This window comes from Rhinopithecus bieti, unplaced genomic scaffold, assembly GCF_001698545.2.
Source record: "Rhinopithecus bieti isolate Rb0 unplaced genomic scaffold, ASM169854v2 scaffold_18548, whole genome shotgun sequence".
NCBI lineage: Eukaryota > Metazoa > Chordata > Mammalia > Primates > Cercopithecidae > Rhinopithecus > Rhinopithecus bieti.
In genome coordinates, this window is record NW_016809526.1 from 3,461,871 (window position 1) to 3,478,598 (window position 16,728).

General features: G+C 36.0%; 1 protein-coding gene across 1 annotated transcript in view; it reads left to right on the top strand.

Annotated features, from left to right (window-relative positions):
- AK9 (adenylate kinase 9) overlaps positions 1–16,728 on the top strand; it is a 176,175-nt gene that overhangs the window by 91,311 nt on the left and 68,136 nt on the right. Inside the window, 4 exon segments of the mRNA XM_017889625.1 lie at positions 2,335–2,491; positions 3,167–3,281; positions 8,794–8,870; positions 15,058–15,216. Of these exon segments, the coding sequence (XP_017745114.1) occupies positions 2,335–2,491; positions 3,167–3,281; positions 8,794–8,870; positions 15,058–15,216 (508 nt within the window).

A 16,728-nucleotide genomic window follows, 5' to 3' on the forward strand; every position in this document is an offset into this window, starting at 1 on the left:
TGTAAGATGTCAGACTATAAAATCCCAGAAGAGAACCTAGGAAAAACTCTTCTGGACATTAGTATAGGCAAATAATTTACAGTTAAGTCCTCAAAAGGAAATGCAACAAAAACAAAAATAGACAAATGGGACGTAATTAAATGAAAAGTTTCTGAAGAAATAATCAATAGAGTAAACAGAGAATCTACATAATGGAAGAAAACGTTTGCTAACAATGCATCTGACAAAGGGCTAATATCCAAAATCTACAAGGAACTCAAACAGCAAGAGAAAAACAAATAATGCCATTAAAAAGTGGGCCAAGGACATGAACAGACATTTCTGAGAAGAAGACATACAAGCTGCCAGCAAACATATGAAAAAAGTCCTCAACATCACCAATCATCAGAGAAATGCACATTAAAACCACAATGAAATAGCATATTACACCAGTCAGAAAAGCTATTATTAAAAAGTCAAAAAACAACAGATGTTGACAAGGATGCAAAGAAAAGGAAATGATTTATACACTGTTAATGGGAATGTAAATTAGTATACCTTTATGAAAATAATATAGAGATTTCTCAAAGAACTAAAAATAAGACTACCATTCAACCACAATCCCATTATTGAGTATCTGCTCAAAGGAAAAGAAGCCTTTTTATCAAAAAGGCACCTGCACTAGTATGCGTATTGCAGTGCTATTAACAATAACAATGCCGTGGAACCAACCTTAAGTGTTCATTAGTGAAGAATGAAATCATGTCTTTTGCAGCAACATGGATGGAACTGGAGGCCATTATCTTAAGTGAAACAACTCAGACACAAAAAGACAAATACCACATGTTCTCACAAGTGGAAGCTAAACACTGTGTACACATGGAAGCAGAATATGGAATGATGGACGATAGAGTATCAGAGGGGTGGGGAAGCGGTGGATGATGGGAGCTTGCTTGGCTGATGCAATGTGCCTTGCTCTGGTGATGGATGCACTGAAAGCCCTGACTTCACAGTGAAATATATCAATGCAGCAAAATTGCACTTGTAACCCATGAATATACACAGAAAACAAAGTTGAACGAGGTGGAGAAATTATAAGTTATATCTCAATGTTGTTTTGTTTCAAACAACAATTGAAATGTTGTAAAATTGTTTGAAAATTTATTTCAAAAATACAATTTCAAATTTGAATGGTTAAATTTGTATTAACCATTTATAGGTCTTCTTCATAGCTTTCCTTTTCCCCTAATTCTCTCATGTTAAACATTTCAAAGTGCTTAAAATTCTTTTTTAAAAGACTGCTCATTCAGATAATTCAAAAAGCAAGATGGACATAGGGGTGCAGCCTGTAGTCCCAGCTACTTGGGAAGCTGTGGGAGGATTGCTTCAGCCCAGGAGTTCTAGACCAGCCTGGGCAACATAGCAAGACCTCATCTAAAAAAAATCAAAAAGCAGATAATTTTAAATTCTGCATAGGCCTGTCAAGAGGGTAATATTGGCCCTCTTGACATCTCTTCCCCTTTGACTTCTAATATTTTGTGATTACCTAATGGTCCACAAAACTTGTTTGAAGCTTTCAGAATTGGTGTTTTCATAGATACACATTACTAATTTCCAAATATGTGTTGAAACTATTGCTATTGGAGAGAAGCAGAAAGACAAGAATTTAGCAGAATTGTCTAAGCACCTGCAAGGTTTGTTTTGTTGTTTTTGACTCTGTGCTTCCTACTGCCATCAGTAGGAACCATCTCAGTACGTTTTAGCTCTCACATTGAGAAATGAAAGCAGAAGAGAAGTTAAGGGTGTTGTCTGAAAAAGCAAGCTGGACCAGGAGCTTTCTACTTAGAGTGGTCCAGGCATCGTCATCACCTGGAAACATGTTAGAAATGTAGACTCTAGGGCCACACCCCAGACCTTTTGAATCATGATCTGTACTCGAGTAATATATAGCAAAAATGTATTATTATATTTATTTCACAAAGGTTTTTCTTCCCATTGTTAACTTTTGTTTTTTTTGTTTCATTAGAGACAGGGTTTGACACTGGTGCAGTGGCACAATTATAGCTTACTGCAACCTCAAATGCCTGGGCTCAAGCTATCCTCCTGCCTCGGCTTCCTGTTTAGCTGATACTACAGACATGCACCACTGCGCGCCCAGCCTCCATTCTTAACTTTTTAAACTTATGATTTTATTGCTTTAAAATTAAGTTTATCTTTAAAAATTGTCACCCTTTTTTTCCTTTTGAAAGAAGAACTCAAAAGATACTTGTTTAAGATCCACAAAAATTACATATCAAGGTAGCACCCTTGACTTGTCAAGCTATGATAGTAATATCAGTGTACAATTTTTCACAGGTAATGGAAGAAAACAAGGATAGGTTTCCTGGTGCCCCAAAATATGGAGGCTGGATTGTGGACAACTGCCCTATTGTAAAAGAATTGTGGATGGTCTTAATCAAGAAAGGAATTATACCTGATTTGGTCATCTATTTATCAGATACAGAAAACAATGGTTGGTAAATATTTATTATGTAAATTTGAAAGTGAAGTTTTATTATTGATATTTTGGTTAAATATAGAATGGACAACTCTCCACTCTTCCTAGATAGAAATACCCACCCCAGCAATCCCTGCAGGAACTAGAGGTACACAAAATGAGGCTTCCATATACTGAGAAGGTGGCCAGGAGTAAGTGCCGGATGGCTGAATGTTCTAGCTGGCCGTTGTAATTGTTCTTTAAAGCTTACAGTTTAGCACACACACATACACAATTAGAAGCTATAACTTCTAAATGGATAACATATAAGGCTGAGGGCAAAGACTAAATGTTAGTTCTTCTTAATCTGAAGTAGGAAAAATGAGGTACATACATTTAGCAGAGCTAAATTTTAATTGTTCTGTTTGCCTCTTAAAGTAAGATATTCAAAATGGGAATTTCCAGGGGAAAAATATAATATATTACCTCTTTTCATGTTTTATTTATTTATACTGTATTCATACATACCTTTTTAAAGAGAATATAAGATGGTCTATTAATATTTTAAAGAATCTGGGCTCTAGATACATGCTTAAAGGAAAATATACTTAGATAATAGGCAGAAATAATGTTTGTGTTAATCTTCAAAATACATCTCACTGTATTTTATAAGCTACAAAAGTAATATTAGTCTCTTTATCTGTATTTCAGGAAAATGTTTATTTAATAGAATATATTTACAGAATAAATCTGAAATTGACTCTAAGATTTTAGAAAGATTATTAGAAGAACTACAAAAGAAAAAAAAAGAGGAAGAAGCAGCAAGGTAAAATCTGCCTAGAATGATAAAACAGATTAATGTATCTGTTATAGCAGTTAAATATCTTCTTACAATTATACTTATAGAATATATTTAATATTGCCATGATTATTAACTTGATCTGATTCTAGTTAATTTTAAGAAAAGCAGCAATTTCACAAATACTTACAGAATCTCTGAAGCACACAGTTGTGGATGTTTTCACAGCCCATATCAAACTTGTTCTAAATCAAGCATCTGCTCTTAAAAGACACTATTAAAAAAATGAGCATGGGTAAGATATATATATTGTTATGATATTTATCTGTGACTTAATTTTGTTAACTAGCATTTACAAATTGAAGAAACAATATGATAGGAAGCAAATGAAAATATATAATACTTGTGTGACATGACTAAAATCCAAAGCCTGACTAAGTTCTACATATGGAAAGAACAGGCTAATTATTTATGTTTGACAGGTTTAACATTGAGGGCTTATTCTCTAATCTGGGTATAATGAATGACTTTTTAAAATGTGACCCCACAGTTACCTGTTCATGGCAGGGGTCAATACTAAACTTTAATAAACTATAAGTCCTTCAGATTGAAGAATAAAATATTAAAAGAAACAATGACTTAGTTTGCTAATCGTTCTTCCTTACTAAAAAATTCTCTTTAAATACTTTACATTTCAATTTGTCCACTAGGATTTCTACTATTCAAAGTAATAAAGGCCTAGACATTTAAGAATTAAATTTTTCTGTGTAAATCCATGGAATCTCCTACTATTGATGATGGCACCTATGGCTTTCTTAAATTCTGTTTCCTTTTCCCTTTCAAATATTAGCTATTTGAGCTGAGACTTAGGAGGGCTCTTTAAACCTTAGAAATGAAGAAGCTGGGAGGTGGGTAATTAACAGAGGTAGAGAGTGGTTTAACTGATATGTGTGTCAGAGGATTTTACTTTTTAGTGTTCATTATTCATTTAAGCTAGTCACTCCTTTAGAAATTTAACACAAAATATGTATGATTCAGTTAAATTAGTTAATAAAATTATTATGTGGTATATTGACCAAACACTACTTTAATTCAGACAATAATTGCAAATTTACTTATATTCCCTTTTATCTTTTAAAACTTTTGTTACAAATCTACTAATTAGCTACAATCAGCTATACTCAATCTACAGATCAGTTATAATCTGTTGATAATTAAGGAATTATTTAATCTTTTTCCAGTGAGTGAGAAATAGTCCAATCTTTGAGAACAGATGGATATCTCAACATAAGAGTAAAACAAAGTTGATGTGATTTCTAGACTGGAGATCTGCTACATTTTAAATATATTAAAAATATGTATACCTTTAACTTTTTTAAAAAAGGAGAAGATATCTTGTCCACTTTCTCTCAATTCTGCCTTCACCTCTTTTACCATATGGAATGCTCTAAGTTATTTTATAATCAATCTTTACTTCTTTTGATTCTAAATTTTACATCTTTATAAACTTCTTAATTTCACTTTCCCAGATTGAAGCAGGCTTTTCTATGTTTTATATGTTGATTTTAATTTTCAACATGAGTTTTCAAAACAAACTTTTTTCCTTTATACTTCAGAAAATAAAATCTAAGATGGTTTTTAAAAAACTGTCAGACATTCACTTTTAAGGCCTTATAGGTTGGTTAGAAAAGAGAGGAACTTAACAGGATTAAGAACTGCATCTTGATCAAATATCTAAAGACATGCTAAATTTTAAAACTTCTCCAGCATCAGTTTCCAAATGTGCCAGTCAAATGACGAGATAATTTCTGTCATATTGTTAGTCTTTGGATCTTCTATCCAAGTGATTTACAGAAATTTCTAAGAACTGGCAGCAAAATTCTTCCTTATTCTGTTCAGGTCTTAGATTCCCAGCAGCAACATACTTGATCCAGGATTTGGATCAGGAAGATGTCACAAAGAGCCCCGTCTGAGGTACAGGCATAGCTTGGAGATATTACAGGTTTGGTTCTAGGCCACCACAGTAAAGCAAGTCACACGGGCTTTTTGCTTCCCAGTGCATATAAAAGTTATGTTTACACAATATTGTCATCTATTAAGTGTGCAATAGCATTATGTCTAAAACTGTATATACCTTAATTTTAGAATGCTTTAAAAGAACATGGTGATGATCATCTAAGCCTTCAGTGAGTCAATCATTTTGCTGGTGGAAGGTTTTGCCTCAGTGTTGATGGCTGCTGACCGATGAGGGTAGTGATTGCCAAAGGTTGGGGTGGCTATGGAAATTTCTTCAACTAAGACAACGATGAAGTTTGTTGCATCTATCTGTTACTCTTTCTTTCCCAAAATATTTTTCTGTGGTATGTAATGTTGTTACTACAAATTGTGGGATACCACAAAATGTGGGATAGCATTTTACCCACAGTAGAACTTCTTTCAAAATTGGAGTCAATCCTCTCAAACCCACAACTACTTTATCAACCAAGTTTATGTAGTATTCTAAATTTTTTGTTGTAATTTCAACAATGTTCACAGCATCTTCACCAAGAATAGATTCCATCTCAAGAAACCAGTTTCTTTTCTCATCCATGAGAAGAACTCTTCATCTGTTCAAGCTTGATCGTGAGATTGCAGCAATTTAGGCTTCACTTCTAATTCTAATTCTCTTCCTATTTTCACTACCTCTGCAGTTACTTCCTTCATTAAAGTCCTGAACTTATTAAAGTAATCCATGAAGGTTGGAATCACCTTCTTCTAAATTCCTGTTAATGTGGATATTTTGACCTCCTCCCACAAATCATGAATGTTCTTAATGGCAACTAGAATGGTAAATCCTTTCCAGAAGGTTTTCAATTTACTTTGCCCAGATCCATTAGAGGAATCACTATCTATGACAGCTGTAGTCTTATGAAATGTGTTTCTTAATAATTAGACTTAAAAGTCAAAATTACTCTTTGATCCATGGGCTGCAGTATGGATGTTGCATTAGCAGGCATGAAAACATTCATTCTTCTTGTATGTCTTCATCAGAGCTCTTGGGTGACTATGTGCATTGTCAATGAGCAGTATTATTTTGAAATTAATCTTTTTTTCTAAGCAGTAGATCTCAACAGCAGATAAAATACTCAGTAAAGCATGCTGTAAACAGATGTACTGTCATCTAGGCTTTGTTCTATTTGTAGAGCACAGGCAGAGTAGATTTAGCATAGTTGTTAGGGGGCCTAGGATTTTTGGACTGGGAAATGAGCATTGGCTTCACCAGCTGCACAAGCCCTTAATAAGAGTGTCAGCCTGTCCTTAAAGCTTTGAAGCCAGGCATTAACTTCTCCTCTCTAGCTCTGAAAGTCCTAGATGGCATCTTCTTCCAACAGAATTGTGTTTTGTTGACATTGAAAAATCTGTTGTTTAGTGTAGCCACCTTTATCTATGGTCTTAGCTATGTCTTCTAAATAACTATTGCAGCTCCTACATCAGCACTTGCCTACTTCACCTTGCACTGCACTTTGATATTATAGAGATGGCTTCTTTCCTTAAGCCTCATGAACCAACTTTTGCTAGCTTCAAACTTTTCTTCTCCAGATTCCTTGCCTCTCTCAGCCATCACAGAATTGAAGAGAATTATAGGGCCTTGCTCCTGATTAGGCTTTGGCTTAATGGAATGTTGTGGCTGGTTTGATCTAATCAGACCACTCAAAAACTTTCTCCATATCAATAGTAAGGCTGTTTTACTTTTGTATCATTAGTGTATTCACTGGAGTAGCACTTTTGATTTCCCTGAAGAACATTTCTTTGGCATTCACAGCTTGGCTATTTTGCACAAGAGGCATAGCTTTTGGACTATCTCAGCCTTCAATATACCTTCCTCACTAAGCTTAGCCATTTCTAGCTTTTGATTTAAAGTGACAAATGTGGGGCTCTTTTTTTCACTTAAAAACTTAGAGGCCATTGTAGGGTTATTAATTGGCCTCGTTTCAATATTATTGTGTCTTTGAGAATAGGGAGGCCTGAGGAGAGGGAGGGAGTCAAGGGATCAGCCAGTCAATGGAGCAGTCACAACACCCACAACATCTGTCAATTCAGTTTACCATCTTATATGGATGTGGTTCATGGCGCCCCAAACAATGATGATAGTAACATCAAAGATCATTGATCACAGATCACTGATACATAATAATAATGAGGAAGTTTGAAATAGAGAAATAGAGTTGCTCAATGCAGGGTTGCCACAAACCCTCAACTTGTAAAAAGGAAAAAAAAAACAAAACAGGATATCTGTAAAGTGCAATGAAGCAAAGGCAAGGTATGCCTGCAGAGCAACGGCCTGTTCACACACAGACAAAATGAGAAAGGAGTTCAGAAACAACACTCAGTAGCCTCAGAGGGCTGAGGCTGAGCAAAGAAAACTTGAATTACGCCAAGACTGCTGATGGAACACAGGATTAGGAATGCAGTGAGAGAATGTCCTCCATTAACAGGAAGCCAACCTGCTGGGAGAAGAGGTGTAGTAATGTCTTATGTGTAACTAGCTTTCAAAAGAAGGGAAAATGGATGCAAAGAACGCCGAGTATGAGAAAATAACAGGTCTGAGGAAAGCTGTGCCCCAGTGTGTGCTGCTGACACGAATGGGCTCTTCCTTAACTAGTCCCCTACTGATCAATACCTGATATAATTTTTTGTTATAATTTTTTAAAAATTCAGTCAACATTCTTTTGTATGTTTGTGCAGTAGTATTCCTCTTTCTGAGGGCTAAATTCCTAGATATAGAATTTCTAGATCAAAGGTATATACATTTTAATTTTTAATAAATATTGCCTTTCTACAGCATTTTATTAACTTTCTATCCACCTTTCTTCACCATCGTTAAGGCAGGTTTGATGCTTCAATCCTAATGAAAACAGATGCCCTCCAGGTTTTAAGTTTCCATATTCCAGGTCTCTTTAAATGTCATCACTACTATGTTAAAATAAAATAATTAGGGTTTTTTTCTTATTAGAAGGATAAATTTACAAATGTTCTGCTTATTCAATATAGAAAAAATTTTAATGCAAAAAGTTAAAGAAAACTTAAAACTCTTATACGCCATCATCCATGTTGACCATTTGATTGGTTTTCTCCTAGACTTTTAATCCTCGTTTATATGCATTGTAAATACCAAATTAAAATTATATTATACATATAGTTTTATATTCAACTTTTCTTACTTAACATTATATTGTGAACATTTACCATTGAATCAGAAGAAAAATGCTACAAATCCTCCCATTTGCCTTTTCAATGTAGAGTTAGGTAATCCTTTCTTATTTTGACAGGTTTCCTAATTAATAGACAAAGTTTTCAAAGTATAACATTCCAGTTTTCTTCCCCAGAAGAAAATACTGAAAAGTAACTAGTCTCAACATGAGTACTTTAAAATTATACATTGTAAAGTAAGTATAATACGATTTAATCTTTATTTTTAACACTACAAGCATTTAATCCTGCAATAGTGTGAGAAGTCTGAATTTCCAAAGATAATTAAATTTGAAACTTTTCATTTCAGAAAAGCCACAGAAGAGGCACTGAGACTTGAAGAAGAAAATCGAAGGCTACTGGAAATTATGAAAGTGAAGGCAAAAGGCAAGCACAGATTGCTATGACTGATGATGTGTCATGGTATTGTTACTGCAAGCAATTGCACTATTTCAAGTGAATTATAGACTGGGTGATCACATTTCCCAATTTGTCCATGAGAACCCAGGTTTATGCCTACGTTCTTGAAGTCTTTATAGTAACTTTTATTCTTAAAGTGTTCCAGTTTGTATACTAAATAATATTGTCACTGAAGTAATGGATTCATAGGAAAATGACTCTTGACACAGATACCTATTCATATACCCTGTACAAGTGATACACAGCAGAATAGCACACACAGCTTGTCTTTAAATGGTTGCTGTTGACACAGGTGACACACAGCTGTTAGAATTACTTCTGTTAGAACCATCCTACAGGAGTTGAGAAAACAGCAAATCTCTTATTACCCACTCACTGTCTTTAAGATTAAACTTCCATCTCCATTATATAACTTACTCTAACAGTTTCTTTTAAGATTTGAGTGTTTCAATGGACTTAAACTGTACCCTAGAACAAATAGATTTAACAGATAATTATAGAACATTCTACCCAACAACTGCAGAATATTAATTCTGTTCATCAGCACATAGAATATCCTGCAAGATAGATCATATAATAGGCCACAAAACAGGTCTCAGCAAATTTATTTTTTATTTTTATATTTATTTTTTGAAACAGAATCTCGCTCTGCCGCCCAGGCTGGAGTGCAGTGGCACGATCTCAGTTCACTGCAAGCTCTGCCTCCTGGGTTCACACCATTCTCCTGCCTCAGCCTCCCAAGTAGCCGGGACTACAGGCGCCTGCCACCATGCCCGGCTAATCTTTTGTATTTTTATAGAGACGGAGTTTCACCATGTTAGCCAGGATGGTCTCGATCTCCTGACCTCGTGATCCGCCCACCTTGGCCTCCTAAAATGCTGGGATTACAGGCATGAGCCACCGTGCCCGGCAGTCTCAGCAAATTTAAGAAAATCAAAATTATACCAAGTACTCTGTCAGACCACAGTGGAATAAAATTGGAAATCAGCTCCAGAAGGAACCCTCAAAACTATACAAATACATAGAAATTAGACAACCTGCTCCTGAATGATCTTTGGGCCAACAATTAAATCAAGAAGGAAATTTAAAAATTATTTGAACTGAACAATAACAGTGACACAACTTATCAAAACTTCTGGGATACAGCAAAAGTGGTCCAAAAAGGAAAGTTCATAGTATTAAATGCTTACATCAAAAAGTCTGAAAGAGCACAAATAGACAATCTAAGGTCACACCTCAAGGAACTGGAGAAGTAAGAACAACCCAAACCCAAACCCAGCAGAAACAAGAACAACCCAAACCCAAACCCAAGATCCCCAAAACAGAAGAAAAGAATAACGAAGATCAGAGCAGAACTAAATAAAATTGAAACAAAAATAAATAAATATATAAAAGAAAATGAAACAAAAGCTGGTTCTTTGAAAAGATAAACAAAATTGATAGACCATTAGCAAGATTAACCAAAAAAAGAAGAGAGAAGATTCAAATAAGCTCAATTAGAAATGAAACAGGAGACCAGGTGTGGTGGCTCACGCCTGGAATCCCAGCACTTTGGGAGGCTGAGGTGGGTGGATCACTTGAGGTTAGGAGTTCGAGACCAGCCTGGCTAACATGGTGAAACCCCGTTTCTACTAAAAATTTTTTAAAAATTAGCCAGGCATGGTGGTGCACGCCTATAATCCCAGCTACTTGGGAAGCTGAGGCAGGAGAATCGCTTGAACCTGGGAGGCAGAGGTTGCAGTGAGCTGAGATTGTGTCACTGCACTGTAGCCTGGGCAACAGGCTAAAAAGCAAGAGAGCAAGAAAGCAAGAAAGCAGGCAGGCAGGAAGGAAGGAAGGGAAAAAAAAGAAACAGGAGCTATTACAGCCAGTACCACAGAAACACAAAAGATCATTCAAGGCTACTATGAACACCTTTATGCATACAAACTAGAAAATCTAGAGGAGATGGATAAATTCTTGGAAGTAAGCAACCCTTCTAGATTAAATCAGGAAGAAATAGAAGCTCCAAACAGACCAATAACAAGTAGCAAGATTGAAAACAGTAATTTTAAAATTTCCAATAAGAAAAAGTCCAGGACAAGGTGGATTCACAGCTGATTTCTATCAGGCATTCAGAGAATTGGTACCAATCTTACTGAAACTATTCCAAAAGCTAGAGAGAGAGGGAATCCTCCCTAAGTCATTCTATGAAGCCAGTATCACTCTAATACCAAAACCAGGAAAGAACATTAAAAAAAAAGGAGCAAGACCAATATCCCTGATGAACATAGATGCAAAAATCATCAACGAAATACTAACTGAATTCAATAGCATGTCAAGAAGATAATACACCATGATCAAATGGGTTTCATACCAGGGATGCAGGGATAGTTTAACATACACAAGTCAATAAATGTGATACACCATGTAAACAGAAGTAAAAACAAAAATCTTATGATCATCTCAATAGATGCAGAAAAAGCATTTGACAAAATCCAGCACCCCTTTATGATTAAAACCCTCAGCAAAATGGACATAAAAGGAACACACCTCAAGGTAATAAAAGCCATCTATGGCCGGGCACAGTGGCTCACGCCTGTAATCCCAGCACTTTGGGAGGCTGAGCCGGGCAGATCACAAGGTTAGAATATCGAGACCTTCCTGGCTAACACGGTAAAACCTCGTCTCTACTAAAAATACAAAAAATTAGCCAGGCATGGTAGCATGTGCCTGTAGTCCCAGCTACTCAGGAAGCTGAGGCAGGAGAATCACTTGAACCCAGGAGGTGGAGGTTGCAGTGAGCGAGATCATGCCACTGCACTCCAGCCTAGGTGACAGAGCAAGATTCTGTCTCAAAACAAAACAAAACAAAACAAAAAAGCAATCTATGACAAACCCACAGCCAACATTATAGTGAAAGGGGAAAAGCTAAAAGTATTGCCACTGAGAGCTAGAACAAGACAAGGATGCCCACTTTCGCCACTGCTGTTCAACATTGTACTGGAAGTCCTAGCCGGAGCAATCAGACAAGAGAAAGAAGTAAAGAGCATTTAAATCGGTAAAGAGGAAGTGAAACTGTTGCTATTCACTGATGAGATATGATCATATACCTAGAAAATTCTAAATACTCATCCGAAAAAGCTCCTAGATCTGATAAATGAATTCAATAAAGTTTTGGGATACAAAATCAATGTACACAAATTAGTAGCACTGCTATATAACAACAACAACCAAGTTGAGAATCAAATCAAGAACTCAACCCCTTTTACAACAGCTGCAAAAAAAAAAAAAAAAAAAAAAAAGTATATATATACACCTAACCAAGGAGGTGAAAGATCTCTACAAGGAAAACTATAAAACACTGCTGAAAGAAATCATGAATGACACAAACAAATGAAAACACATCCCATGCTCATGGATGGGTAGAATCCATTAGCATGTGAAAATAAATATACTGCCAAGAGCAATCTACAAATTCAATGCAATTCCCATCAAAATACCATCATTATTCTTTACAGAACTGCAAAAAAAAAAATCCTAAAATTCAAATGGAACACAAAAAGAGCCCACATAACCAAAGAAGACTAAGCAAAAAGAACAAATCTATAGGCATCACATTACCCAACTTCAAACTACACTTCAAGGATATAGTTACCAAAACAGCATGGTACTGGTATAAAAATAGGCATGTAGACCAATGGAACAGAATAGAGAACCCAGAAATAAAGTCCAATATTTACAGCCAGCTGATATTCGACAAGGAAAACAAACAAACAAACAAACAAACAGACAAAACATAAAATGGAGAAAGGACACCCTGTTCAACAAATGGTGCTTCATTGACAAGCCACAATGAAGAATGAAGCTGGATCTTTGTCTCTCACCTTATGCAGAAATCCACTGAAGATGGATCAAGGACTTAAATCTAAGACCTGAAACCATAAAAATTCTAGAAGATAACATCAAAAAACTATTCTAGACATTGGCTTAGGCAAATAGTTCATGCCCAAGAACCCAAAAACAAAAAGATAAATAGATATGAGCTAATTAAACTAAAAGGCTTCTGCACAGCAAAAGAAATAATCAGCAGAGTAAACAGACAACCCACAGAGTGGGAGAAAATCTTCACACACTGCCCATCTGACAAAGGACTAACATCCAGAATCTACAAGGAACTCAAATCAGCAAGAAAAAAAATAATAATCCCATCAGAAAGTGGGCTGAGGACATGAATAGACAGTTCTCAAAAGAAGATATACAAATGGCCAACAAATATATGAAAAAATGCTCAACATCACTAATTATCAGGGAAATGCAAATCAAAACCATAGTGACATGCCACCTTACTCCTGTAAGAATGGCCATAATTTAAAAATCAAAAAATAATAGATGTTGGCGTGGATGTGATGAAAGGGAAACAGTTTTACATTGCTGGTGAGAATGTAAACCAGTACAACACTATGGAAAACACTATGGTAGTTCCTTAAAGAACTAAAAGTAAAACTACCATTTGATCTAGCAATTCTACTCCTGGGTATCTACCCAGGGGAAAAGAAATCATTATTTGAAAAAGACTTGCACACACATGTTTATAGCAGCACAATTCACAATTGAAAAAATATAGAACCAGCCTAAATGCCATCAACCAACGAGTGGATAAAGAACATGTGATATATATATTATATATCATAAAAAGGAACGAAATAATGGTTTTTGCAGCAACCTGGATGGAGTTGGAGACCATTATTCTAAGTGAGGTATCTCAGGAATGGAAAACCAAACGTCATATGTTCTCACTTATAAGTGAGAGCTAAACTATGAGGACACAAAGGCATAAGAATGATATACTAGACTTTGGGAAGTTGGGGGGAAGGTGGGAGGAAGATGAGGAATAAAGGGCTACACATTGGGTACAGTGTACGCTGCTCGGATGATAGGTGTACCAAAACCTCAGAAATCACCACTAAAGAACTTTTCCGTGGAACCAAACACCACCTGTTCCTCAAAAACTTTCGGAATAAAAAAATTTTTTGAAGATAAAACAGACGTTAAAAAAAGACTGGAGCTCTTAACCTAGAGTCTATGGGTAAAATTCAGAGATGTGTGAACTTAATTGGAAAATAATTCAAAATTTATTTTCACTAACGTTTAACTGAAATTTATTATTTCCTTCAATGCGCAATTAATATAGGCAACAAACCACAATAGTATTAGCAATACCTTGACTTTGTCACCAATAGAAATGAAGATGTTTTCATATCACGTTATAGTTTTACGTATCTTTATGTTTATCACTGTTGCAAAATTGTGGTAGTTATTAAACCAGCTACTAGTTCTGGGTTGTTTGGGTTTTTTTTGGTTTTTTCTTTGTTTGTTTGTTTGTTTGTTTTGAGCCACAGTCTCACTCCATGACCCAGGCTGGAGTGCAGTGACACAATCTCAGCTCACTGCAACCTCCACCTCCCGGGTTTGAGCGATTCTCCTGCCTTAGCCTCCTGAATAACTGGGGCTACAGGTGTGTGCCACCACACCCAGCTAATTTTTGTATTTTGTATTTACATTTAATATATTGATTATCACACTACATGATTTATTATTTTTTGTTAACTGTAAGAAAATCAATCATTATATATATAATCTAGCCAGGTGCTACCCATTAGAAGCATAATATAAGCCACACATGGAACTTTAAATTTTCTAAAAGTCACATATTTTATATTTAGTTTTTCACATTAAATATTTAAAATTCATTGTATGTTTTATACTTGCAGTATATATCAATTTGGACTAGCCTCATTTCAAGTGCTCAATTGCCACATGTAGCTAGTGGCTACTATATTGAATGTTGCTGATGTAGCCTTTTCTTTGACATTGGGCTATTTCTAGATTTACTGTAAGGATATTTGGAACTGCCATAAACATTTCATTTTTGAATGAACCCCTAGTCTGGTACTCACATAGCACTCTGAGCAGATGACTATCATCCTTTACCACTGCATGTGAATAGCTATAATATATAGATAATTTTTCTATCTCCCCCATTAAACTACATACTCTAGGAGGGCAGGGACCATTTTGTATTCTTTGCTTGGCTTCAGCACTTGTCAACACCCAATAAATATTTGTTGACTTCAACCAAATGATAATTTATTTCTTCAAATTTTTTTAAAAGCTGAAGAGACTGATAATGAGGATGAAGAGGAGATTGAAGGTGATGAGTTGCAAGTTCACGAAGAGCCTGAGCTACCTGAGGTATCTCACGATACCCGAGGGTCATTGTTACCTGAGGAGTCTGAAGCATCTGAGGCCCCTGAAACTGAGCCTGAAGCAGGTTAGACTTTATTGATAGCAAGTTCTTAATTCTACTCATGTGCATTAATGTGTCTGGGCATGTGTGTATGTATATATGTTGGTAAAATGGAAGCTGGCTGAGAATGGGGAGATGAGCCCCCAGAGAGCAGCCGTTGAGTCCAAATCTCACAGTTTCAAGTGTGATAGGAAAGCGGAGTTTGCTCTGCCCCAGCACTGGCATGCAGAAGCACAGCTGGCTATGTAATTTCTGGGGCATGTTGTTCAAAAAGCAGGAAAGAAGTGTCATTAAAGGTAGTAAAATATAATGCTTTTTCATTTCTTCCAGAGTCTCTCTCTCAATTTGTTTGTTTCTCTACTTTTTTGTTTGCTATTTAATGTTGCTCTAAGTAAAGAAAAAGTAAATTAAAATTTTAAATTATTAGCATGAATTTTACAGTTCATCTTTGTGGTGTGTAATGCCATTTTTAAATGCAAATATGAGAGCATTTTAAACATAAATATAAGAGCATTAACTCTTTAAGCCCTACCTCAGAGGTCTCATTTGGTGGATGAGGCAGGGCAAGAAGGAATCTATGTGCCATGAAAACCACTCCAAGGACTAGAGAGTGGGCTTAAAGCAGGAAGATAGGGTACCCACTTGTGGTGGGAGTGAGGCTTGCAAATGCTTTCAAGCAGAGTCAGTATTGAATCTGACACTCACCCTACAAACTAAAAGGTCTTCAGATACCTGTAACTGGATGCTAGCCTGGAGCAGTTAAGGGCTTGGAACTGCTGTGAGTTTATAAAAGAAGCAAGACTAAGGGAAATTAATGAAAATTACACAATTCATATTTCACGGCTTGTACGTGCATGTGTTTCATTCTGACAAATATATTGAGTATTATGCATATCTAAGCGCCCCAGGCTGGTTTGTCCGCTTAAAAAGTTATCGAAACCCCAGGCATCTTCTTTCCTCCTGCATTTCTCTCCAGTATCTGACTCCATCCTCACAATCCAAAGCTGGCTGCTGCATCCAGACACAATGTCTCCTCTTGCAAGCTTTTACTTTTTATTTCTAATTCAAGAAATGGTTCCCAGAGACTTTCACCTACATTTCATTGAGCAGGATATTGTATCATTGTCTACCCCTACTTGCAGGGAATCTGGGAATTTAATTTGGACTTGGCTTCCTTGCCTAGATGGTAGAAGCCAATGGAGTAGAAGAATGAGAGGGGATTTGAGGGAGCCAACCAACAGTATCTACCATACTGCCTTTGCACAGATGCAGGTTGCAGGAATGCCTAGGCTCAGGTTCATGATTTCATCCAAGAAATAAGGGATCATCTGCTCAAATTCTTAAACAAATGCTTAACTGAGACTTTAGAGTTTCACATAAAAGAGAAATATTTTTTCATAGTATAGGTGGTAGATCAGCTGTATCAGAATCACCTATGGTTCTTATTTTAAAGTAAGCCTCTGAGCTCTATACAGGTTCTGGTTCAGTAAGTCTATGATGGAATTTAGGAATCTACATTTTAATGAACACAGTGAT